This window comes from Dermacentor silvarum, chromosome 2 (assembly GCF_013339745.2).
Source record: "Dermacentor silvarum isolate Dsil-2018 chromosome 2, BIME_Dsil_1.4, whole genome shotgun sequence".
Lineage (NCBI taxonomy): Eukaryota > Metazoa > Arthropoda > Arachnida > Ixodida > Ixodidae > Dermacentor > Dermacentor silvarum.
This window is the reverse complement of record NC_051155.1, coordinates 59492693-59520213: the sequence shown is the minus strand read 5'-3', so window position 1 is coordinate 59520213 and position 27521 is coordinate 59492693. Positions and strand designations below refer to the sequence as shown.

At 47.5% G+C, this 27521-nt stretch overlaps 1 protein-coding gene and 1 long non-coding RNA gene across 2 annotated transcripts in view; one reads left to right on the top strand and one right to left on the bottom strand.

Moving 5' to 3' along the window:
* Positions 1-18014, bottom strand: part of LOC119440067 (uncharacterized) — a 49794-nt gene extending 31780 nt beyond the window's left edge. Inside the window, exons 1-2 of the mRNA XM_037705010.2 lie at positions 17905-18014; positions 2597-2762 (exon numbers count right to left, since the gene is read on the bottom strand). Coding sequence (XP_037560938.1) covers positions 2597-2762; positions 17905-17977 — 239 coding nt within the window. The 5' untranslated portion in view covers positions 17978-18014. The remainder of the gene's footprint in view (positions 1-2596; positions 2763-17904) is intronic.
* Positions 18015-20546: 2532 nt separating this feature from the next.
* On the top strand, positions 20547-24291 carry LOC125943026 (uncharacterized). Its single transcript, XR_007465498.1, has 3 exons — positions 20547-20751; positions 22595-22690; positions 24193-24291. It is a non-coding gene; the product is annotated as an uncharacterized LOC125943026 (long non-coding RNA).
* Positions 24292-27521: the final 3230 nt, after the last annotated feature.

Below are 27521 nucleotides of genomic sequence, written 5' to 3'. Positions count from 1 at the left end.
GGAAGGCTGCTTCATTTATCTTACCGTGAAAATGTACCACACACGTTAAGTACATAAAACAGGTAATGGAGTGTGAACAACTTATATTGCCTATTTCAGCCCCTGTAGTGTCTGACATGAGAATTAGGTGCTTGTGTTGGGCGTAAATTTGTGTGCCTATAAATCATGTCTCTACAGATTCCGACATCTCAAATAAGTTTGGATGGTGTTTTTCACGAGTCATAGAGCGATACTTTCTGCAAGCTTGATTTCAAGACATGACGCACTCGCAAGCCTTTCAATATATTTGCCTTGAATGACCAAGCGCCTGCCTTTTGATTCTACAAACAATTGAAAATTCTTTTCTAAATATTTTTTTTCTGCATCGAAGGTATCTTAGAGGTATCATGAAGCATTTATTCTAGAGGTATTTTCGTTTTCATAAAATAGTTTTAAAAATTTTCGTTTGTTCCAAACCATTTTAAGTACCTTAACAGCTGCAAAAGTGACCTAAATACGTACGTACCTGAACTACGTAACTTAAATACGTAGCTCGTCATTCCTCCAAGAAATCGTGGATGGTTAATAGTAAGGCACCCGCACGAGCAGGACGGCGCAATTAATTCCTGCTGCATGCGTGATTTCACACAATGCACACGTCTCTTCACCGCAACATAACGCAATAAACTTAGGAAAGGCCGCTTGCTTCGCGCGGACGTCGTGGTCTTGGGTGTACCACTTTTTTCAAGCGAAGCTTGTATTGCCTTACAAGTGTCGGTGCCATCAGCCGTTCTAGGTGTGACCGCAAGAAAAAAATGTCACAGTTTCGCCCTAAGGGCGAAGCAATGAATGCGATAGCAACACAGCAATGTCATACGAAGTAAGGTGAGCTTTGGTAGCAATATGAATTGTAGTAAACATGAGCTGATTAAGTAAGCAGGTGTGCTGCGGCGTAAGTAGACCGACATGAAGAGAGACTCGATGACCACGAGAAGGCGCGTGTGAAACGGTGGTGTTGATGAGAAGCGCTTCCCATGGGCAGCGCGTGCGAAGGGACACACCTGATCCGGGCAGCATTACATGCGTGCGTTGGAAAATGTGGCCCGACTATTACTAACTGAATGAACAAGCGTTGTGTGAGCGCGCACAAACATGAATAGATCACACTGAATGACTGCAGACAACGACTGTCAAAACGCTGGCAGCAAGCGCATACGCCGCAGCAACGGGCGAAGGTACGTGCGGTCTATCGCTTCAACGGAAACTGAGCGGCGAATGCACGGCGCAGAAAGGTCAGAGCCGTGTGGAGATAAGCGACGGTGCGAGCGAGCGACGAGCGCGGTTGTTGGCGGAGTAGAAGTGCGCCCCCCCCCCCCCCCCCGCTCCCTCCGGCGCTGGCTTCCCGCTTCCTTGCTTGCGCGTGGGAGATTGAGTGCGTTCTCTCTCCGTGATAACGCGCGTCCCCGCACGCTTCCGCTCGGGCATACGGCGCGCGGCGAAGATTTTATCTGTAGGGAACCTCACGGCGACGGCAACGGCGACGCCGACGGCAGAAATCCGGTTGAAGTGTCCATATAATTGCCAAGCGAAGGAAAACGGCGGGAAAGTCTAAGAATAGACTGCTGGCTAAGCACGTGAGGCGCGCGCCCATAACGCGTGACGGCAGCACCCAATCAGGAGCGGGCGCCCGCCGGGAGAAGGCCTAGGGAACGACATGGTTTCGCGCGCGTTGCGTCGGGTCTCTTTTTAATAAAAGTGCACGCTCTGCAAACGGATGGGAAAGCTCGTGTCGTTCGGTCGGCGGCGGAACAGGCCGCTTTCGACGAGAAACGGCGTCAACGTCGCCGGGAGCAGGTTCGCGCCCGCCGTGCGGATCCTGCGTTCAAGGCAGCCCAAGCCCAGGCTCGGTGGCAGCGGCAGGCAGCGAATCCCACGTTAAAAGCCCGTCTTACCGACGCCCAGCGTAAACGAAGGGCAGCGAACCCCGACGCCAGATAACGCGACACCCAATTTGGCGGGTACGACAGGCTTCGCGCGTCCCCCTATTTCCGGAAGGGGAAGGGCCGACGAACTTTTTTTATTATCGCATAACGTTGGCGCCGTTCAGAACCATTATTTGTAATTCGCAAGCGTCTTTTCCAATTACGGTAACTGTGAGTGATTTGCGCGAACTGTTAGTATATTAGACTACATTGTATATAGGCTAAGAAAGTTGGTGACATGGAACGTATCGGCGCTATTATCCTCTCCCGCCGATTACAAGTGTGCCTGAAGTGCAAAAATGAGTTTGAATTGCTTTACGATACATATTTACTTATTTATCAACTTGCGGAAGGCCATAACATAGAATAGTTGCTACCAACGACACTACGACACTATAAATAACGACACTACGACACTATACACTACGACACTCTAAATAACGCGGAAAGCATGGGCGATAATGCGGCATAGGCTCACACGTGGCATTTTCGGAAGAAATTGGCTCTCAGTGCAATGACGAAGAGCATTATCAGAGCGTTCGTCTGGTAGCGAAAGTCACAATGGGGATACTGCATGGTAACATTTGTTTAAGTAAGATTTCATAATCGGCCAACACAGCTGCTTTGAAACAGACCTCTTGAAGGCTTCTACGTTTTCTCGCAGTGTCTGCTCCTGGTCCGCACCACTCTCGTAGTAGTCGCGCACCATCTTGTTGAGCTTGGGCAGGCCAAAGCGTCGGAGGTCATCCACAGTGATTATGGTCTCGTTATTGCAGCTTGCATTGCTTGCAGCACACTCGTCTGTAAAAAGTGCTGTGTTAGCTTGGATAAAATTAGCTACAGACATAGAGAACACCTCCTGAGTGACGAAGTTGACAACGGGAAATGAGTGTGGCGGGGGCGGGGGGGGGGGGGTGAAGAAAGATCAGAGCAGCAATATAACGAAGCAGCCCTGCACAGAAAGAAAACACACAGAAGAGACAAGAAAGTACCCGTAATATATGGCTGCATTCGCAAGTACGTTTTATTTTAAAATATATTGCTTTAAAACATTGTTTATTACAACAAATAAGCCAAGAAAACATTTGACTGCCTAAATCTAAACCCTACGGCCTTTCACGATGGTCTTCCAAAGATGACAAGTTACACCTGTGAGACTGGCTGATACACGTGGCATGTCTGGATTACTTCGGCTGCTTCTTGAGCAGTATAGTTTGAAGACATTTGGTTGTCATGGAATAGCGACAAGCAAATACACTAGAAAAACTTGCTTTTATTTCAGTGATGAGTATTATGTTGTAGCAAACTTCTGTGTTAGAATGAACTCCATTACAATTTTTCAGATAATCATAATAACTATGCCAGACCATGTCTGTTGGATGCATGGTCCAAGATACGAGAAGCCATTGCCTATGTGCGATTATGGGCCATCAAAAATAGCAAAAAGCAGCATTGAATTTTCATGTTACCGCGGAAAACGAACACAACGCTTTGCACAACAAGGTTGTTAACCTGCAAAGTGTAAACTACCATGTGCTTGGGTTACACAGTACAACACAGAAGTTCGTTAGCTGAGTAGGCAATCGCTGCGAAACACAGCATGCTGAAAAACAGAACAGCTTAGGCGCCCAAGATAACACAACATCAATAATGTAAGCAGCCGGTATCGCTTGAAAGTGGCATATCATATGCGCAGCAGATTTGTAAAACGTATGTGCCAAGCTATACCACAGCCTGATATAAAGTACGGGTCTACGTAATGCCCATTATTGCAAGGTTCAGCATATTATTGCGATAACAATTATATGAACTCTCCAAGTGCATTTTTGCCGTCATCGTCACTGTGAGGTTCCGTATAAATTTAAACGGCGATACAATCGTCGCCGCGCGCTTTCCCTGCGTGTACGAGTGAAAGCGTGCGCGGGTAAGCCGGCAACCGCAGCTCAATCTCGTGCATGCGAGGGAGAAAGGCGGCCGGAAGCGCGCGGTCTTCATTCGCACGCGAGACACGGGGAGGAGGTGACGGAGACGGGCGGGTGCGTTCTGCTCCCGCGGCTGCTGCTCATGCACAGAGCTGCCGCGCGGGCGCCGTATCTGGAAAGCAATCTGCGATGTGGGCGAAATGTGTGCCCGCGGGGGCCTCATCTTCAAAGTGATCTGCGATGGGGACAAAGTGCATGCGCCGAGTGCCGGTAGCTTCGTATGCGCTGTGCTTTCGACGTTTAGTTCACGTTGAAGCGAGAGCCAGCGCGAAGATGAATTTGCTCGCTGCCGCTGGCGCGCTTTCTCACTCCAGCGTTTTGACGCGTTTCCGCGGTCATTGAGCGAGACGTGTTCATGTTTACCTGTGCGCGCATGACACCGTGCTTGTTTATTTAGTTAGTAAGCGAATATTTAGAACTTTAGACGGCCGATAACACTGGTATCCTTACTGCCTATAGCTATCTACTAATTTGCTATCGCATTCGATGCTTCGTCTTTCGGACGAAACTGCTTTTTTTAATTTTTGTTAAGTGGCACTGTTGGATAATATGGTAGATGTTTACCCCCATCATTGGACAAAGAGCTTGCTGTGCTAATGAAAGATGATTTGAAAACAGAAGGGAACTATACTCTATAACAGCGCTCTTTTGCGCATATACCGGCTTGGTTCGAGGTTTCGTTGCTTAGCACTATATCGAGGAAGTACAATGTATTGAAATCCCATTCATCTACTAAAATGAATCATCAAAGCCTTGCATATCGCCAAAGGTGACATGCGTACGACGTGCGTATCAGCCGGCCATCTGTCATTCGTGGGCAAGTGGGAATTGTCACTTTTGGGACGCGAGCGAAGGTGAGAAGGCACGGATTAGATTGTCACGTTGCGTAAATAATGAAGGAATCACGAGTACAAAATCGCACAAGAATGCATAAAGCAAGATGGCCGTGAGAACTGACCCCAGCTGGTCCCGTCAGACCGTCTTTGTTAAGGATCAACTTTGTCTTTAGCGCCGTCTCTGCGCTAGCTATGATGTGAAGTCTCGGCACTAGCTATGAGCTACGATAGCTATGCTAGATGGCTATGCTAGCTATATGAGCTTGGATTAGCTATGATGAAACAAAGACGTCATCAATACGTGGCAATTGGGGTAGGCATCCTCAGGCATGATTTTATTAAGGCGTTAGCGTGATTTTATTAATGGGTGCCCTATTAAATATTAATTATTAGGGTACTTCACGCACTTTCTGGGGAGAGAGAGAAAAAGAAATAGAAAAGAGGAAAGGCAGAGAAGTAGAGCGCCTGCTTCGGCTGCGGGAGGTTGTGGGTTCGATTCCCACCGCTGCCGAGCACCCGCTGGTACAAATGGGTAATGCCCCTGAAAAATAAACTAAAGAAGTGCCACTCGTGTCAGTGCGCGGACACCTCCTCTCTCGTGGGTTTATTAGATTGTAAATCAAGTTAGTTGAGGTGCGAAGCCCGTCCAGCTAGGCCCTTGGGGCGGTATTCTGTAAGAGTTCAATTAGCGAACTGTCTATTTCGGCTGTCGCTGATCGGCTGCTGCTTGATGTGCAGGAAGGTGCCAGCCAGTCTCCTTCCTGCACGTGAAGCAGCAGCCAATCAGCTGACAGCCGAAATGGACAGTCCACTAAGTACACTCTTACAGAATGCCGCATTCGGAGAGACGTAGTGGAAGAGGTTCGAGGTGTAAACCTACGTAGACTTATGTAGAACTTCACGGGCGGCTTATGTTTATGTTCGTATGTTCGCGTACATTAAACTCTTTCTTGAAGGGACGCGCACCGTAGCATGGTGCAAAGGTGCTTGCGTTGAACGTATGTAAGGCGAGAAATGCTATTCTAAACTGTCTGTTCTGTAACTTGTGAATTAAACCTATGTTTATAGTATTCCCGCAATCGCAAGTCACGACTATGGCAACCGTAGCAGCAATAGTCCCGGTATGGTCGTAAGTTGTCGCGCCAGCGATGTTTTTTTCCACAGAGCCTGCGACTAAGGAATACGCGACGATGTGTGGCCGATGCATAAGTAATTGCCAAATTCGGTATTCAGGAAACATTTATTACCAAGAATTCCGGGCGCCAACACTACTGCAATGATGGGTGCTGGGCGGTGACTCCAATGGTTTGCTCGCTACATCACACATCTGCACTGAAATTCATCTGGTTTCACAAACACCCGCTTATCCACGCCAAAGACCGTCAAATGCGATTTCGCTTGCCACCTGGACTCTATTTCTCCCACTTTTTGTCCCCCGCTTCTTTTCCAATGTGCTAATACGTGCTTCCACAGATGATTGTTCCTCCCTTTTCCTAATAAATAAATAAATAATAAATAATAATAAATAAATAAATAAATAAATAAATAAATAAATAAATAATTAAATAAATAAATAAATAATAAATTCATTCATTGCAAATAAATGAATGACACTATTTTCTCAATTGATACAGAACATAGCGTCTCTTCATCACCATAATCGCCCTCTCTCTCACTTGGACTCCCCCGTCGCAAAACAATGTTCCTGTTTTGCATATGGCTGGGCGTCGCATACCGAGTGTTTCAGCGAACACTTTCAAAAAATTTTAGAGGTTGCCTGTGGCAGAGAGCACAGTTCTAGTTCATGAGATGGTCTACTCGAAGAGGCGGACATTACTGGCACGAACAAGTTGAAATGGACTAATTCACAAAAATTCACTAATTAGGTCTTTAACTAATTAACTTATGGCCCATAATGTAATTTACAAATTCGAGTCGTGGAGTTCGCCAGGCGGATCCACTAGGAAGGAATACTCAGGATGACGCCAGTTTCGAGGTATTAATTCCCGAACTTTGCGGAGTAACGCATTGGCGTTCCAGCTACTTTTGTGCTTCAATGCGTAAAACGACGTTTTCTCAAGATCGTTCGAATGACGTTTCCAATGATCGCCTTTCACGCCAACAATTTAGTGAGCGGCGTCATGAATGCGCCGGGTACCTGCACCTCTTCAACGAACCTCTCGCCAAGGTTTGTCACTGAGTGTGTGCCACTGAGTATGCGCAAGCCAGGGAGGAAACCTCAGCATGAGCAGACACCGGGCCGTCGCGCTCCTTGTCTCTGAGGCCACGCGTGTAATTCTCAGGCAGTGGCACGATATGGCCAAGCGGGTACAGAAGAAAAAGAGCGGGAGGAGCTCGATCCGCGCGATACATTTCACAACTTCCGCAGGCACTGGCGCTGCATGCATTTCTGAGGACACGCGCAGGCTTCGCGGCGGCAGCGCCAGATGGCGCCGAGTTTGCTTAGAGAAGTGCAAAACAGGAATCCTGCGGCGGTGCACGCGTGATACATAACTCGTTTCGACGGTCGCAATACGTACGTTGCTGTATATATATATATATATATATATATATATATATATATATATATATATATTGTGATGCGGAAGTACGGCACCGTGTCTAGGCTGCTTGGGCGAAGAGCGAGGTAGAGGAAGAGCAAGTTGGCAGCTAATAGAACAGCTGGCCCAGGAACGCGTGCTGTCTCTGTGTCTCTCATTCCGTTACACTGGCGCAGCCGACCAACGATCCTCTGCTGGACGACCTGCAGTCGGACAGCGTGCTGCTGCTTCTACTACTCTGGCTTCTGCAACCGAGCTCATTACCGCTCCTGTCCAATCCAGCAAGCTGTCTGCAACCGTCAACACAGCTCAGGTCAGCGACTAAACTGCCCTGGATATGGAAAGTATACCTCGGCGCCAAGGGACGCCGTACACGCTCCCTTGGGCTTTGTTTCCCGTACCGCGCCGCAAGCGACCTCAGCATCGACGCCACAGTTCATAACTCCTACCTTGAATGTTGTTTCCAGCGACCCCGCCGTATTCACACAGGCAATCGCTGCTATGACCAGGTACTTCGAAGACGCCAACATCTCCGTCGTTGCACCGTTGGCACGTATGCGCTGCCTCCGCCATCTCTCACAGAAATTCCGGAATTTCGTGGGTTTCCCGATAACCCGACTCTCTGGCTGCAAAACATCAATTCTCTGGCCAGTCGGCACTCTTGGTCTGACGACGTCAAAATGTCGATTGCTGAGAGTCGACTTCGCGATTCCGCCAAAGCCTGCCATCGATACGATGGCTGGAATCACCAAACTTGGGCCGAATGGAGTGCAACTTTAGTGCTTGCCTTCAGCCCGCTCTCAACCACATACGATGACCAGTTCATGCGTATGTGGTCGCGCCAACAAGCTCCCACTGAAGACGTCACCAATTACGTCTACGATAAGCTCCGACTCCTCAACGACTGTGGCCTCACATGGCCGTCTCCAGCTGCGCGCCCGTAAGTTATTGACGGACTGTGCGACTCTACTCATGCTGCCATCCTGTCTTCTCAGTCTCCTAAGATCACATCCCTGGTTTTCGCTCACAAGACAGCGGAACTGCAGCAGTGTACTTGACGCCGTCTCACTCTCGGCGTGCCGCAGGCCGGACAGTCAGCACCCCTCTCAGCGCGCAGGGGCTGCTTTTCTTGCGAACGTCTTGGACACCACGCCAAGGAATTCCGCCCAATCGCCGCAGTCCCTAATTCAGTACCAGGCCTACCCAACTCCACTGTTACCAGTACATGTCGAAGGAATAGGCGACTTGTCCGCACTCATTGATACCGGCGCCGAGCGGACGGCACTGCACCGGCGTCATGCTCCCGACAGCATTTCTCCGTGGACGCAGCCTTCTATCCACTGACTAGGAGGTAGTGTGATGCCAGTGGGCATGCTCGACGTTTATGTCAGGACAACAGCAGGGACGAAGTTTCTCCCGGCCATTCCCGTCTTCGAGGATCTGCCTACCGACATGATTCTCTGATCAGATTTTCTACTGTCCGACGACATTCAACTCACCATCGATCGCGGCCATGTACAGCTCCGGCCTGCGTTAACTGTCTGCTGGGGCATCGCAGACTACTGCGATGCCCCAGCCAACGCCGAGAGGTGAGCCGCTTCGTTCGCTTACATTAAATTCGATACTGGCTCGCCATGAAGCGCTGTTCGCTGACACTACCGCCGATCTCCCGGGCACAAAGATGTTCCTGCATCGAATGCCGACAGGGAACCATTCACCGATATGCGTACCATTGAGAAGATACGCTGAGAGGGAGCGCTCCGTGTTCGCAGATCAAGTACGCGAAATGCTCGCCGCAGGCATAATTAGGCCTTCATCAAGTCCGTGGGCAGCGCCCGTCGTGCTCGTGCGGAAGAAAACGGGTCCTTGCGTTTCTGCGTGGATTACCGGCAGCTAAACAAGTGTACGACGCCCGACTCGTACCCCTTACCCCGCATTGATGACGCTATTGACTCAGTCCGCCACTGCAGGTTCTTTTCGTCGCTCGACTTACGTGCAGGCTATTGGCAGATCAACGTCGCTGAAGAAGATAAGTGCAAGACAGCCTTTCGCACTCCATCGGGCTTGTATGAATTCAATCGCATGCCGTTTGGGCTGCGAACTGCCCCTAGTACATTTCAGCGCGCGATGAATTCAGTTCTAGGGTCTCTGAAGAACCGAGCCTGTGTGGTCTACTTAGATGACATCCTGGTTGTTGGAACCACCGAGAATGGCCACCTTCGCAATTTAGATGAAGTGCTGTACAGGCTTTACGAGGTGGGGTTTCGCTTAGACCGCGAGAAGTGCCAGTTTGGTCTGTCTAAGATGGCGTACCTTGGACATAATATTTCCCCTGACGGAATTCAGCCACTCCCGGAGCGCATAGCGGCAGTGTCGGAATATGCCACACCAACCTGCTTGAAACAGGTTCAGTCATTTATGGGTAGGGCTTCGTCTTTGCGGAGGTTTATTCCACACTTCGCTTCGATCACAGCTCCCTTGAGTGATCTCCTTAAAAAGGACGCACAGTTTAAGTGGGGCGCCGCGCAAGAAAACGCTTTCCGGACGATAAAGCAAAAGCTCATTGTCTGTCGAGTATTAAGCCACTGGAATGATGACTGGACCACTGAAGTGCCCACCGATGCTAGCCAAGTCGGTCTAGGGGCAGTGCTCATGCAACGCGATCCTGATGGCGTCGAACACATCGTTGCTTATGCCAGCCGAAAACTCTCCGACACCGAGCGCCACTATCACTCCAATGAGCTGGAACGTCTGGCAGTGGTGTGGAGCGTGGATGACAAATTCTGACACTATCTGTTCGGGCGCAGATTTACCGTGGTAACTGATAATTCTGCGTTAACGTGGATGTTTTCTAAGCAACAGCTAAAGCACAAATTTGCCCGGTGGATTATCACGTTTCAAGAATATGATTTCGACGTGCTTCATCGTGTCGGGGTCTTGAATAACATCGCCGATGCCTTATCACGCAATCCTCTCGAACGTTTGGAACGAAACAGGCAAAATCACATCTTATTTGCCCAAGTAGACTTCCCCAAAGCGCAACAAGAGGACAAAGACTTCGCGACAATTATTGCTTCCATAATTGGCACAAAAACAAACTCGATGTTTGCAATACGCAATGGTGTATTGTACCGTCGTTGGTGGCAAAAGGACCACTCGGAAGAACGTTATTTCCTGGCCGTTCCGAAATGTTTTCGCACAGATATACTGCGAGTCATTCATGACACCCCCAAAGGAGGGCACATTGGTCAACGAGCTACGCTCCGCAAGCTACAAGAACGCTTCTGGTGGCCGAAGATGCAAAGCAATGTGCGCTCCTACGTTGCTAGCTGCGAAGCGTGTCAACAGTTTAAGCGACTGCCGGGGCGCCAGCCTGGACTGTTTACACCTGTGGAGATACCCGAAGACATCTTTAATACGGTTGGCATCGACTACATAGGGCCGCTACCCACCTCCAGTGCTGGAAACCGCTACATCATTGTAGCTGTGGACTATCTGTCCAAATACGTGGAAGTGACGGCCGTACCATCCCTGGGATCCACTCATTTAGTCTATTTTCCGAAACACAGGTTTGAATGGAGACATAGCTTGCCAAAGAAATTGGTATGAGATCGTGCCACAACATTTCGCAGTCGGGAACTACGAAAGTACCTTTCCACGGCGAGTGTGCAGCATCATTATACATCCGCGTTTCATCCCCAGGCAAACGGCCTCACTGAGCGAACAAACCAGAGCATTCAGGCAAGGCTCGCTCCATATACAAAAGTAGGACGGACAGGAGAGGCCGATTGGGACGTCCACCTTCCGGCAGCTGTCGCAGCTCCTGCGGGGAGCCGGAGACGATCGAACATCTCCTGCTGGCCTGCCCGGCGTACCTCCAGCAGCGGGGCCCACTCCTGCAGGAGTTCCGCCGCCTGGGCCTCCCCTCTGGCAAGGAGGAAGATCTCCTCTTCCCCGGCCGACACCACCTTTCTGCACTTCGAGGCGTCGTGGAGTTCCTTGACTCGTCAGGGCTCTCCGCACGCCTCTAAGGACATTTCTACAAGCGGGAAGGCCTCACGGCCTCCCACCCCACCCCGGGCCTGACCGGCCTGGCACAACACCCCTGCAGACTCTGCAGCACACCAAGGCCTTCCATCTCGGCCTGATACGTGCCGCCTATGCCTGCCGGTTTTGCTTCGCCCAGCCATGGCGACTCCACTCTATCCCTTCTTTCGCTCCCACTTACCCCTCCCCGTTGGCGCTGAGCCGTGCTCCCTCAAGGGCTGCAGAAGATAGCGCCAACCTTTCCCTTTCCCTCAAGAACCACTTATCATCCGGCAGCTGTCTATGCGGTCAATACAGCGCTGCGGACCTATTCTGGTGTGACGCCGTATGAAATCGTATATGGGAAGCTGCCCCAGCTGAAAGCGGTCCTCAGGCTAAATGCTCCCGTTAGCGTCACACGCCCTGACAGTCGCACAGTCGCATTCCAGAAGATCAGAGCTGCGGCGAAAGAAAAAGCCACACAAGCGCAAGCAAAACAGACGCGCTATTATGACCGCCGCCATCGACCTGCCCCTGCGTACAACATCGGAGACGAGGTGTGGGTGCAAAGAGGTGGCAACTGTCCAGGCAAGGAGCTACTAGCAAAGTTTGAGGGGCCCTTCACCATCACCGAGCGCGTAGGACATAATACATGGCGCGTTAGCATCTCGGATCCAAGCTTTGGACTTGACCGGCGGAAAAGAAATAACTTCGCCGTGCACGTGTCGCGCCTCAAGAAAAGATTACGCCGATTGGACTGAACTGTAGTTTCTTTTTTGTTTGCCAGGTCCGCAGCGTGGCCGAGTGTGATGTGGAAGTACGGCACCGTGTCTAGGCTGCTTGGGCGAAGAGCGAGGTAGAGGAAGAGGAAGATGGAAGATAATAGAACAGCTGACCCAGGAACGGGTGCTGTCTCTGTGTCTCTCATTCCGTTACACTATATATATATATATATATATATATATATTGATTCAATGCTAATGCATGACTGTCGACAGTCATCGGGAGACGGGTTCTGCCGATTTTTTAGAGAAGAATTGGGAAGCATGCCACAGTGGTGATGAAATTTAAGCAGTTCTAGGGAGTTTATAAACGAACGTTATTAAATAATGTAGAATTCTCCTGAAAATATTTATTTTGTTGAATTTCCCAATTACAAGGGGAAAACGTTTGTGCTTCAAGAATGTTGCAGATGCGCAGAGAACCAATGCAGACAGTTTACAGAAACGTAGAAGGGTGTGTATCAACTACTACAGTATGTCAGATAACATTTCTCGCGTCTTGGAGTCAACCGTCCACAGAACTCTTAAGGTAAGAAAAACGCTAACTCTGTGATCTGTAAATTATTAAATCCACTGAGAAAGAGTATCGATCTTGTTGTGTTGCAGTGAGAGCAAAACAATTGAAGAGTTGAATTACTGCGTACATCGAAAGGCAATTTGCTCTCGAAGAAGGCAATTAGTTTTCCTAATAATGCGACCGAAATGAAGCAATATTTGGAATTCTGGTTTTATTTTTGCCCATTTTTGCGGGAAGGTACTAAAGCTACGAAGCTGCTGTTTAAAACTAATAAAGGTACATGAATGAAGTTTTGCCTCCTAAATGGAAATTCCTTGATCTCTACTTTTTCCAAAATTTAGCTTCCTTGAGCATGTAGTTGCCGGGCTGTCTACAACAGAATATTGCGATATTTGGCAATTTTCAAAAGCAAATTATCCAAAAAGTAAAAATTCAAAATTATTTTGCTACGTCTACGAACTAGATAAATATCTCCTAAAGCTGCAGAGCAAGCCGCAATGCAGTAAGTGCGGTAGTTTATTCTAAATATGGTCACAACTCAGACACAGTTCGCAAAAACCATGTATCTCATGCTTGTTCTTGAACATTTATTTCTAAATCACAATAATACATTTCTTATATTATATAAAGTCGGAATCTACAAGAATTAAGCTTTTTATGGTATATACCACAACTTTATATCCTAAGTAGAAGAGCCGCCACGGTTACTCTGTGTAAGTCGTACATAACGGATTTTCTGAAGCATTTTACTTTTAGAAATTCAATTAGTTTAGTAACGCCTCTGCGCCACGCGGAGGGCCTGCGTGGTTCGGGATGATTTTTCTCGAACGGGCAACGCTGTCCGGACCCTTAACGCTGTCGCGTTGATCCGGTGCTTATGTCTTAGGAAATGGATCACGACATGTAGGCCCTCATTCAGCGCCAACGGAATATGTGCATTGTGGACCCTGGTGACCTAATAGAAGTACATATCATAGGATGACAATAGTAATTGCCAGGTGGCAGACTTCGATTTAAGTGCGCCATGAGGCAGTTAAAAATGAAAGCATACAGCAGTCTCTTTGGCAAGATACGGCATTCTCTACCTCGTATGGTCAATCATATAGTAATCTTGCAAAGATTCGGAAATTTATTGTAAGGCTCTACCAGATACTGGGAGCACCCAGAGATTAAGGAGTACAGTTGTGCGACCAGTGATCTTCAGGTCTAAATAACTATTATGTTAAAGTTTTTCTATATACATTCTTTTGCCCTTTCGGTTACAGTGTCCATTATTACAACCATCGTGCATCTCCTATATATAAAGTCAGAAACATTGATAATGCCCTAGTTTTATTTTACCATCACAAAACATCAGTCGCCATGGGCATTTAATGTGGCACTTATTTGGGATTAAATCAGGCACGGCATTAGAACTGATGTCTATGACACACACCTTTTGCGGTTCCGGAACGTGTGAACATGACGTCACACGTAAAAATTAAGTTGCCGCCAACCATGCTGAGGCATTTAGAGCGAAACTTAAGTGATATTGTTACGAGTGGAGAAACAAACACGAAAGAGGCTATTTACAATATATTTACACTGGAACCAAACCGCCAGGCCGACACCTTGCTCGCTCCAAAAGCCCAGACACACTTCATCTTCTTTCTCGCGGCGGCTCGTCTCTTGAGCATCTCTAGATGATATCGTAATACTACCCCCCCCCCCCCCCCCCCCCCGGCGGCAAAAGCGCCGTCACGGTGCTGTTAAATATCAAAGGCGCTTGGAGAGGTGTAGGGTTTGAGTCGGGCGACGTGGACAAAATCACTGGCTGTCACCGTGGAGGACGTAGTGGGTGTGGCAAGAACGATTTCATAGGTGACATCGGTCACTTGGCGGAGCACGCGATATGGGCCTGTTTAACAGGAGAGCAGTTTTTCACAAAGGCCAACTTTATGCGATGGTGACCAAAGCAACACGAGGGTGCCATGTGCAAAATGCACATCCCGGTGACGGAGGTCGTATCGTTGCTTCTGTTTGTCTTGAGACACTTGCAGACGAGCACGCGCAAGTTGGCGAGCATGGTCAGCACGGGCTATTGCATCACAGGCATAATCGCTAGCTGAAGCTGTGGTGGACGGAAGCACAGTTTCTAGTCGTAGCGTCGGTTCTGGGCCGTACAAGAGGTAAAACGGGGAAAAGCCAGCAGTTTCAAGACGGGAAGAGTTGTACGCAAAGGTAATGTAAGGTAGAGCCAGGTCCTAGTCTCGATGGTCGGCTGAAACGTATTTCGATGCATGTCTGTGAGGGTGAGGGTTCAAACGTTCAGTGAGGCCGTTTGTTTGTGGGTGGTAGGAGGTGGTAATTTTATGCTGTATTTAGCAGGCACGCATGATGTCTTCAATGACTTTAGACAAAAACGTACGGCCACGGTCGGTGAGCATTTGACGCGGAGCACCATGCATCAAAATGATATCGTGTAGGAGGAAGTCCGCAACATCAGTAGCGCAACTGGACACGCAACGCGTGTTATGGCGTAGCGGGTCGCGTAGTCCGAAGCGGCGGCAACCCACTTGTTTCCTGATGTAGATTCCGGAAATGGGCCGAGAAGGTCTAAGCCGACACGACGGAAGGGCTCGGCAGGGATGTCGAGCGGCTGCAGGTAACCAGTGGGGAGCTGGTAAGGCTTCCTGCGTCGTTGGCAAAGCTCACAAGCGGCGACGTAACGCCGCACGGAACGTGCAAGGCCCGGCCAGAAAAAACAGCGACGTACTCGGTCATAGGTTCGAGATACGCCAAGGTGTCCTGCCACTGGAGCACCGTGAAGCTCTTCTAGAACGGTTGAGCGGAGGTGTTTAGGTACTACAAGTAGGAACTCAGAGCCGTCCGGATGAAGGTTACGACAGTAAAGAGTACCGTCGCAGAGGACGAAGAGGCATAGAGTAGCATCGGCTGGAGCGTGTTCAAAACTGTCGATGAGTGCTCTGATGTAGGCATCGCGACGTTGATCGTCGGCGAAATTAAGGAGCTTGGATACTGAGAAAACGCAAGCAGCACCGTCAATATTTGAGGAGTCGGAGTCGTCAACAGAGTAACGCGACAAGCTGTCAGCGTCTTGGTGCAGGCGGCCAGACTTGTACACCACGGATAATGAAAACTCTTGTAGCCTCAAAGCCCATCGACCAAGCCGGCCTGTAGGATCTTTTAGCGATGAGAGCAAGCAGAGGGCATGGTGGTCAGTGACTACGGAGAAAGGGCGACCATAAAGGTAAGACCGGAACCTCGCAACTGCCCAGACTACAGCAAGGCATTCCCTTTCTGTAATGGAATAGTTGTGCTCCGATGGTGATAGGAGGCGACTTGCATAAGCAATAACGCGATCCTGGCCACGCTGACGCTGGGCTAAGACGGCACCTACGCCATGACCGCTGGCATCTGTACGTAATTCTGTAGGGGCATCAAGGTCGAAGTGGGCGAGAATGGGTGGTGAGGTGAGAAGAGTGACGAGACGAGGGAAAGCAGTGGTTTCTGAAGTACCCCACAAAAATTGTATGCCTTTCTTCAACAGATTAGTGAGGGGTCTAGCAATGGCCGCAAAATCTTGAACAAAACGACGAAAGTACGAGCATAGCCCAACAAAGCTGCGAACGTCTGCGGCTGTCTTTGGAACCGGGAAGTCTTGGACAGCGCGAGTTTTGTCGGGATCAGGGTGCACTCTGGAAGCGTCGACGAGATGGCCCAGAACCGTAATTTGACGGCGGCCAAAACGACATTTGGACAAGCTGAGTTTCAGCTTCGCCTTTCGAAATAAATCAAGTATAGTTGTTAGACGCTCAAGATGAGTATCGAACGTTGGCGAGAAGACAATAACGTCGTCAATGTAACAGAGACACGAGGACCATTTAAAACCCTGGAGCAAGGTGTCCATCATACACTCAAAGGTGGCAGGGGCATTGCATAATCCAAACGGCATTACTTTAAATTGGTATAGGCCATCAAGTGTTATGAACGCGGTTTTTTCTGTGTCCATATCGTCAATAGCGATCTGCCAGTATCCAGAGCGAAGATCAATAGAAGAGAAATAGCTGGAACCATGAAGGCAGTCAAGGGCGTCATCGATACGTGGGAGCGGGTAGACGTCCTTCTTAGTAATTTCGTTCAAATGACGGTAATCTACACAGAAGCGCCACGTGCAGTCCTTCTTCGTAACCAACACCACAGGTGACGCCCAGGGACTCGAAGAAGACTCAGTGATGTCCTTATCTAGCATTTTGTTTACTTCATTTTGAATTACTCGGCGTTCCGACGCAGAAACTCGATATGGTCGTCGGTGAATAGCATCGCCAGTAGTACTGTTATTAGCACTGGCGTATTCATGGAGCTTGATCCATTCGTCAACGGCCTGTCCCTCCAGGCCAGAGAACACACCAGGGTCGCGATGTTGGGCAACCGTGACGATTGGAGCAGGCGGAAAGCCGAAGCCGTTGCAGACGCGGTCTCGTCACCGGGAGGCAAGGCGACAAGCTCGATGTACCGACCACTTCGGAGTTCCGTGGCGAGGACGGGGATTGAAATCCCCCCTAGAATGTTACGTGTGGAAAGACACACACGAAAGAGGCTATTTACAATATATTTACACTGGAACCAAACCGCCAGGCCGACACCTTGCTCGCGCCAAAAGCCCAGACACACTTCATTGTCTTTCTCGCGGCGGCTCGTCTCTTGAGCATCTCTAGATGATATCGTAATAATATATAGCTACGGCAAATCACGGCCAAACAACCCTAATCCGAACGCGATACTCCCGCACGTAAAACACCGCTTGCTGAAAGCTTCATCCCTTTCATTCGGGTGGTTCTTCCAGCAATGCGTTACAGGTTTGTCAAAATGACGTAGTGGACGCATACTGAAAAAAAAGCCTAACATTTCTGTAAAGAAAGCTTGATTCAAAAATTTACATTAGGCTGTTGAGTTGTGCTTATTAAATTTTTTTATAATTCAAAACGCCACCAGCTACAGATGTTTAGCGCAAATACCGCATATTTTTATGTGATACAATTAAACATTTACCACACTTGGACTTACGAAAGTTTCAAGTGCGGTCTTTTACATTAGCGTTAGTTGTGACTTGTAAAATATAACATTAGAATTGCAGAGCGGCACTCGCAAAGCACACTTCAGCTTCGGCCTAACACGATATTTTCATCAAATACGTATGCTTTCTGAAATAATGAACAAGTTGGAGGTTGAAACTCACCGGTAAGCGTAAACGAAGGAGGTGTCAATGCAAAAATACCAACAGCAGAGAACTGCAAGAGCGCGAGATTCATTTTGGGGAAGCTATAACTTACTGATTAAGAAGGACACGTTGTATTCTCTATCTGCGGACAAAATAATGCCGCTTCAATAAGCGGAAGAGTGTGCGAAGAACCTTTTGGCTCGCTGAGCTCTTTAGTGGTCGAATATGCAAGGCGGTATTTTTTTCTTGTTGATTATTTACTTTCGAAGGCGGATACATTCTAGAAATGAATAGTTAACGACGAACGTCATAGGTCAATGTCACCTGCCTCCAGAACTGACCTTTCTATAAGTAAATTCCGCGACTCGCCTAGCGTACGTCTTTCCAGCTATTGTGTTTCTTCCACAAGCTTTTACACTTTGTTCTTTGTACATTTAAAAGCAGAAGGTATAGCGATATAAGTAGAATTGTCTTCCTGGTCTGATCCAGGATCGACGAACTCTTTAAAAAGGATTAGGGCAGATATCTTTTCGAGAAAGTTGCTCAGTTCTCTTTCAGACTCTTGTTACACTGAGCTTAAAGGGGCCCTGAACCACTTTTTTATCGAAGTGGAGAAATACATTTGAAGGTAAAATAGGCTATTTCAGTTGTACTTTGCCGCAGAAAGTACTTCAATGCGTTCAGTAGAAGCGGAGTTATTGGCAATCAAACACGCCCTTCGCGGTGCTTCCGCTCCTTCTTCAATCCCTTACACTACGAAGGCCACGGAGGAGCGGGGCATGCCCACAACGCTCCGCCTAATGAACGTCACCGTAGCGCGCAGTTCAAGTTTGAGTTTGGATATTAACGTAGACGCCAGTACTTCCGATTTTGGCACCTACGACGCAGCCTCCTTTGACGTGTCAAACATAAGCCAAACGCGGATATCCGCAGCGAGCCGCAGTGCGCTTAGTCAGTGGACTCGTCGCAGCACCCCGCGGAGGACGCGGTATCTACGCTACGTATCGGACCGCAGCTACATGCAACAGTAGTGCGTATGCCCAGCGTTTGCTTTGTGCACGATAGGGTTTGAATGCGTGCTCGCGCTCACATGCTTAGTCTGACCGTGCTACGTGGTGCGGACCAGCTTTCTCGTTCACCAGCTTGACTGACAGGTAGCCGACAGATAGAACTCGCGCGTTTCGAAGCGCTATCAATATTTCTGCCAAGGCGTCTAACCAGGAGCGGCCAGGAGTGGCCGCGCGCTGCCAAGCAGGCGTGTGGTCTGGCCTTAAATTCCGCGTCGTTCGAGGTTAGTTGAGCATTCAAAGCTAGTCGAAATTAGCCGGACCCGAGGGCTACGACACCGATAAGCAGAGTGGCCAAAGTTTCATTCCTTTATATACCCTTACAAAAATGACTATTAAATTTCCGTTGTCGATTTGTTGAACTATCATTGATTCCATGGAAATTCTATGAAATTCCAACACTCAATAAGCCAGCACAATGAGATTTCATTAAAAAACAGCGAAAACGTTGTCCGTGTTTACTTCTCCCCGCCCACGTGTAGCCTCGCGCTGTAAGCACATACTTCAGGATGACGCATCAACTTGCCCAAACTTACGTTTCCTGATGTCCACGAACTAACCACTGAGCGCCTCTTTTGTTGCGCTAATACCCCTCATCATTTATTTACAATGGCTGGCGACAGCATGCCTAGTTTCATGCCTTGCTCAATGCATGCAGAAGCAGACAGAATACTAACAGATGACTGGTTTTTGAACTTGTGTTTCGAACCCATCATGCGTCGATGTATGGATCTCACTAGTGTCTACTAAAATGTCTATTACGTGGCATCGCAAGCTATCACGCGGATACAGAGCCAGTGGTTTGGCGACCTCGAGTAAATTTTCACTATCACTTTACGGCAAGACATGCAACAAAATGCAGTGCGATTCCCACCGACGCTTGGCAGAGGTCGTGCGACCAGCCACAATGATGATGATGATTATATTTATCGGCGTCAAAAACCTTTGAAACAGGGCGGAGACAAATGTCCCTTGCTTGGTTTATTCAAGATTTACAACATCTGTAAATGGCGACTCGACTCATGGAGACTCATGTTCACAGCAGCAAGCGCGACCTGCCCAATCGCATCAACAAAACATTTCGCGATTGATGCCGTTCACGTCTGCTCGCGCCGTCATCGCCGCGTAACATAATCTTCAGCGCATTGGTTAACCAGCTTTGCCACTGCGTTCGCGCGACTGAGAAATAAAAGCTCTTAGCAAATGAGCCAGAACAGTGGTGATTCGCGATCATTTGCGATCGGTTGCTTTGTGACCAAATTGATCGAAGTGTGGCCTTTGACATCTGGTGCGCTGAGGTGATCTCGAAGGCTTTGCCTAAGTGTTGTCCTCAACACTAAATGATTGTTTTAACGCCGCCAATAGTCATTTGCAGAAGGATATATTTTATTGTATTACACTCTGTGTATAGCTGATGACATATAAAAAATACTGAAGTTTGTCGAAAAAAAATGATGTTCGATGTTTTTTACCAAACCTAGCGAAATCTAAAAAAGTTAACAAGCAACATTGGTATATCGTTTTTTTTTGCGTTTGTTTTTGTCGCCATTTCTCATTTGTTTTTCTTGATCGGCGTGTGCGCCATGTGTGTGTCGTGAGCTCTGAGCACGTGAGTGTGTGTTGTCATCTGCTGCTGCGCGATAAGGAACATTTTGTCAAGAGCGTACAAGACGAAAAGCGGGATGTATCTATATACCGTCCGTGCATTGGCTGACGCGGAGGTATGCTACCGACTCGGCTGCGTGGACGCGGGCACGAAGAAAGGAGCGCCGACTGACCCAACGATACTTTGACTGCGGTAAGCACTTGTCTCGTGTTGTGTGTATAACTGATTTCCTAGCTGAATGTATGTTTCACGCCTGGTTCACGGCGCCAGTGTCAAAGAATTTTGTGCGGGGCCGGTCCGGTGTTCGTGTGGCGTGTTGCATTCGCCTTCCGCCAATGGAGCGCCAAGGTGTGGGCATGTCGTCCGTTGAAGCTGAGCATTTAGCAGCCAGGCCGATTTATCTGTACTGCAGTTTAAGCTAGTTTGTCGCAATCGGACCACCTAAATACTGAACTGCAACAAACCAGTTAAACAGGGGCGCTTGTTTATGTGTTCTCATGCTCGTCCCTACCCGTTGCGCTGTGAGGTCGCGGGTTCAGCTCCGGCTGCGGCAGCCGGATTTCGATTGGGCGAAATGCAGAAACGCTCGTGCTTAGATATAGGTGCTCTTTAAAGATTCCCAGGTGGTTGAATTTAATCCAGAGCCATACACTGCGGTGTGGCTTATAATGATATAATGGTTTTGGCTCGTAAAATCCCAGAATGTGATTGATGAGCATAATGTTTGACCCTGTTTTTTAATTGGTACTATTACAACGGGGCCCATGCCACATCCGTTTATGAAACATCGAACTCGCTGTCCGTTTTTTTGTTGTACGTTATAAAATAATCATACAGAAATGTCGTGAACGATATCGTGCCATGTCTAAAAATACAGCCAGTTTGATCGTTCGCGAATGGAATGCTATCGTACTGTAAAAAAAGAAAATAAATGCTCACAGCGCGTGGGATCGACGCCACCAGTTTCCCTCCCATCCCTGGATATCTTTTTCACGTTGCAAAACCGTTTCTACGAAATTATTGTTGTACTGTTAATAATTTGAAAACCAAGATTTTACTCGTGGCCTATGATAGAAAAAAACACGCTAGTCAGGTGTTACTATAAGTATATTCCTTCGCGCACAAGAAAATGGAAAATAAGATCTGTGAAAGTATGCAAGCCAGAGAGAGAAAATATGCAAGTCGGAGGACTGACAAGAATTGCGACTTTTACGTGCTCGGCGCAGAAAAGTGCCTTTATCCGATGTTATATTGTCAGACATTTCTTTTGAAGTTCTTTAAATGTTCTGCGAAAAACTGTCGGTAAAAGAAATTGGTTTTTGGTATTTCACTATATCTAAAACATATGCCGTGAACAATAAAAAGTTCAACTGATTCATTCAGTCACATAAAAACAGTGTTAACACAGTAGCTGGTACCAACAAACACTTACTTAAATAAGCATCAAGTGCTTATTTACATCTTTTATACTTAAGGGCATTTCGTTGTGTAGCTTGCACAATACTGCGTTTATACAATTCTTTAAATAGCGGGATCCACAGCATCTAGAGAAAAGGGTATGGCAGTTGCTGGTGCAAACTTGCGCGACACATCAGCAGCAGAAAACATTCTTATACCAACTGGTTAATGCTTTGTGTGAATGTAAAAAGAATGTTTAAGACTGTTACCTGCGTTTGTGAATATTCTTACACACAGAATAAACAGTGGTAAGACAACAAGCCACAGTTGAACATGCCCTTCCTTGTAAAAAGTTCCTGTGCACGTGCTCCATAATACTTATGAGTTTGTAGGTGTTGAGGCCCTCTAGCAGCATTATGTAGGAACTCCATGACTCTGGACAAGAAAAACAGAAAAACACTGCAACAATGTTGTTCCTGTTAGCCTTCAATCCGTGCCAGCTTTTATAAGGAATATTGAATACTGTGGGATCTTAAAAAGAAGTTATGATGTGCTCATACTGCTGATTTTTACGTTCCTTTTGCTGCTAGAAAAAATAGCTATGGTAATTTTTTTTCATTCAAAACTATCTATGCAGCATGTGTGCCACTCAAGTGCAACAGTTCACGAGGCATCCCAGGCCCCGAAAGGAGAAGTTGGAAGAAGATGCAAGAGCAGAATGCCAATGTTGTTGGTGAGAGCCTTGTAACATTGTCACATCATACATAAATTTTAAGAATCCTAATCTCGTAAAGCGGTTACTAGCACAAAATGTTTGCAGAAATTCAAACAAGACAGAACTTGCAGAAGAAGAAGAAGGCTGGAAGAATGGTTAAACAAAAATATCACTAGGGCCAACATTTTGCCAAGGGAATTGTCTTAAGTCAAGCCAGCACCTGATTTCTGCTCCCCCACTTCATTGGGAGAAGATGAGAATGATGAAGCCAGTGCATAGAGTAAGGTGAGGGAATTGTAAGTGTTCAAAAAAGAGGACAGAAAGAAAACAAGAAGGTGTAGGTTTCTTGTAATAGAGAACATGTAGGGCTACTAGTGTTGCTTAATCCAACTAGGGGTGACAAACCTAGAAGACAATTTGTGTGTATGCAAGTGTTTCCTTTGTTGGGCCTAGTTAAACGAGAACGAAGATATATGGTTTGGATATTGCAAAATAAAGAGCAATAAAAAGAAAGAACTAGAATCTCAGTTGTATCCAGATATTTTTGATCAAGCCAAGAAGCATGAAATGAAAGTGAAAGGCACGAATGCAAATCTTGTCGAAACCAGAGGGCATTAAACTAGAGATAAAATAAATGATCGATTGAGTTATGAATTCATCATAGCCCACCCGCTAGCACACACACACAGTCCTAGGTGTATTTGTGCTGTAGATGACTATGATGGCACATTTCAAAACATTGTTAGCTGTTTGCGACACGCTACCTTTTTTGTTGCTCTTTTTTTAAAAAGACCTGCAAATCTTTTTTAATAGAAGATTCTCGGCTTCACTCAGCTCTCACATATAGCTTATTGCTATCACAAGGTGGCATTAACCCTACTCATGCTAAATGCTAGCCTCGCCATTAGCAGGACCTTAGCAGCCATACGAAGATGAAGAGCCTCTTCACGTTTGTGTGACAGGCACATTATGCATGAAGTTCATTTAGTTCAGCAGGCTTCATGGACCTTAGAAGATTTGAGGTCTTTCAATTAGTCATAAAATGATCTACAGGAAGTAGTGCATTGCAAACAGAGGCAATATTCTCAAATATGCTTTGCAAGCCTTGTGTTGACATAGTGACCATATGTTAATTTTAAAGTTCTAATTTGTGATAAGCATTTAGGCAAGAACACAAAAATATTAGAGGTCTGTTCTCATGCATGATAAGAACATCAAGCTAGTTTAATCTGCATACAAGTTCACTAATTGCATATATGCACTTATTTCATAGTTCACTGCATAGAAGTTCATTGACGATCCTGTGTCGCAGCAGAGACATCACTCTTGCCACATTTACCATGGCTCGTTATACTGTTCTTATGCCTTAGGCAGAACAATTTCACCTGCATTAAACCACAAGAGCTTTAAGCACTAATATAACTTGCTTACTTTTATGGCTTTAAGCATAATCTTTCACTGTTATTGATGATGGTACATGTTGGTTATCTTACTGATTACATATCTTTTTTTTTTTTCAGAATATGCCAGCACGAAGTTTCCAGGCGCAAGTGTTTCTTATATAAAAGAAAGCCTATTCTCTCCCCTCACAAGGGAAATAAAATCACTATATAAAAATGCCTGTTTTGTTTTCCTGTTGGCTGCAGTTAATATTCAGCCTCAGTGAGCCAAATCTTGCTACTTTAGACCTTAGTGAGATATATCCCAGTACAATGAAAATACAATGAAAATTCATCTCGATCTAAATCCAATGAATATACAATAACGAACCAATGGAAAAACAACACAATAATACTACAATAGATTTCCAATGGATTCACGGAGGCCACTTTTCCATGACTGCTCAACAAATCTACAATGAAATACCAATAAAAATTGCACAATTTTTTTGTTGATGGTGGCACAAAATATCAATGGAAAACCGATGGAATTCCAACATTTTTTGTAAGGGACGCCGGCGGCCGCGGCCAAGCGTGAGCAGCCGATAGTCGGCTTCTTTCGGAAGTACGTAATTATTATCGAAATTCCAAACCAAACTTTCGTTTATTCAGCCTGTTTATTAAACTTCGTCAATAAATATGCACAGTAACAGCAGGAAGAAGGGCACTGATCCAAGCAACCTTCTTGATTGATGCCAGCTATTGGAAAATAGCAGCTGTGTATGGGAATCTGCTATATTACTGAAAAAAACCACCAAAAAATAATGAGGAGCTCGGTTCTGCTGAAAACAGAGTGTTTGACAGAAAGGTGACTTCGAGCTCCGCTTGCGAGCTCCACGCGTCCCGCACGACTGCAAAACTTGGCTGAGATATTCAGAGCAACGTATGCTATTCGCGGACTATGTTCTTTTTATTGCGAAAACAATTATATGGACACTCCAAGCGCATTTTTGCCGTCGCCGTCATCGTGATGTTCCGTGGAAAGTCCAACGGTGGCAAAATCGTCGCCGCGCGCCGTCCGTTGTGTGTGCGAGAGAAAGCGTGTGAGGGTGAGCCGGCAATTCAGCCTAATATCGCGCACGCGAGGGAAGAAGGCGGCCGGAAGCGCATGGTCTTCGTTCACGCGCGAGGCACGGGGAGGAGGCGACGGAGACGGGTGGAAGGGGTGGGGTGGGGGGGGGGGGGGTTTGACGAGCTCCCGCAGTCATCGAGCGAGATGTGTTCATGTTGACCTGTGCATGCGTGACACCGTGCTTGTTTATTTAGTTAGTAAGCGAATATTTACGACATTATACGGCCGATAAAACCACTATCCTTACTTCGTATAGCTGTCTACTAATTTGCTATCACAATCAATACTTCGCCTTTCGGGCGAAACTGCGACTTTTTTTTTTCATCAAGCCCGTGGGGTGGTTCAGGACCCCTCTAAAGATATTGACGCCGTGCACACCTATATAAGCACGTAGCGCCTAGCAAACGACTCGCGGCACAATCCACACTTTGTTGTGTTTCAGCGAGTGCCTGCTAGGCGGCGACTCTGATCGATCTCGCGGCCAACAGCCGCAATATCGAGCCGTGACAGGCCTAGAGACGCTGCCACAGCTCAGCCCGCGATTGAAATCGAAAGCGAGTCAAGCCTGAATATTGTCGCCACGTAACATGCGTGCAACTTTAATATTGTATGTTTAGCCTTGAAGTCCACTAGGGTATCACTCAGGTGACAACAATCAGAGGTGTCTCCGTGCCACGCCAGCGTAAATCCCAATCTGGATAATTAGCGTAGCTTCAAGGAAACGCCTTGCTAGCTTTCATGCTCTATAAATTTTTGCGGTACAATTTTTAAAGCATTTTTTACTTCGCACCGGGGCATAAAGCTTTAAAAATAAAGAACCGTTACGCTAGCGACCATACCGCGTGTCGGCAGCCGAGCGAAAGATAATTACCGAGCAAGTCGACGATATGCTGCATCGTGGCGTCATTCGGCCTTCACACAGTCATTGGGCATGTCCTGTAGTAATATTAAGGAAGAACCGCTCAATACGCTTCTGTGTGGATTACCGTCGGCTCACTAAGATAACTCGTAAAGATGTCTATCCGCAGCCACGAACAGATGACGCCCTCGATTCCCTACAGGGCGAGGAGTACTTCTCATCTTTGGATCTTCGCTCCGGCTATTGGCAAGTGCCGATGTCTGAAGAAGGCTGTGAGAAGACAGCTTTCGTCACGCCCGACCGCTTGTACGAATTTACCGTAATGCCATTCGGGGGCTCTGCAATCCGCCAGCTACTTTCGAGCGTATGATGGACACCATCCTTCGTAAATATAAGTGAAAAACATGGCTGTGCTACTTGATATCGTCGTGTTTTCGCCCGATTTCCCGACGCACCTCGTTCGCCTGTGTGAAATACTGACCTGCCTCACCTCTGCCGGCCTCCAACTCAACACCAGAAAGTGCCGTGTTGCTGCCCGCAAGTTAAAAATACTCGGACACGTTGTTTCGAAGGACGGTGTGCTTCCTGATGCAGCCAAGCTTCGCGCGGTCGCAGAGTTTCCGATGCCCACTACTCTTAAGGCTCTCCGCATCTTTATAGGGCTCCGCTCTTATTTTCGGCGTTTTGTGCGCAATTTTGCAACTATCATCGCACCACTGACCAATTTGCTTACCGCTAGCAGCGGCATCTCCGCGTGGTCAACTTCGTGTGACGAAGCCTTCAAGCAATTACGTCGCCAACTTGCTTCTCCTCCGATTCTTCGACACTATGATCCCACACCGCCCACAGAGATACACACGGACGCCAGCGGCATCGGACTTGGTGCAGTCCTAGCGCAACGGAAAGACGGCTACGACGAGTACGTCGTCGCATATGCGAGCGGCACTTTAAAGAAGGCAGAAGCCAACTACTCTATGACAGAAAAGGAGTACTTGGCCCCATTATTTGGGCTCTCGTCAAATTTAGTCCATACCTATATGGTCGCTCTTTCGACATTGTTACCGACCACCACGCCCTTTGCTGGCTGTCCTCGTTGAAAGATCCGTCAGGTCGCCTCGGCCACTGGGCACTTCGTTTACAAGAATATGACATTCGCGTTGTCTGTCGATTGGGCAGAAAGCACTCTGACACCAAATCGCTTTCCCGATCACCGTTACTTTCCGATGTGGCTTCAGTGTCAACGCCCTTCCCATCCATGTCGACCATGAACGTTACTGATATGCCGGACGAGCAGCATAAGGATCCCCTGCTTTCAACTAAGCAGAATTTCCTCCACGATCCATCCGTCACACCCTCTTCTCGAACACTTCGTCGCCAAGCAGCTCACTTTGCTGTCCGCGACAGCGTCCTTTAACCGCAGAAAATTATTTGCTTGATGGTCGCAAATGGCTGCTTGTGATACCACGACACATGCGTACT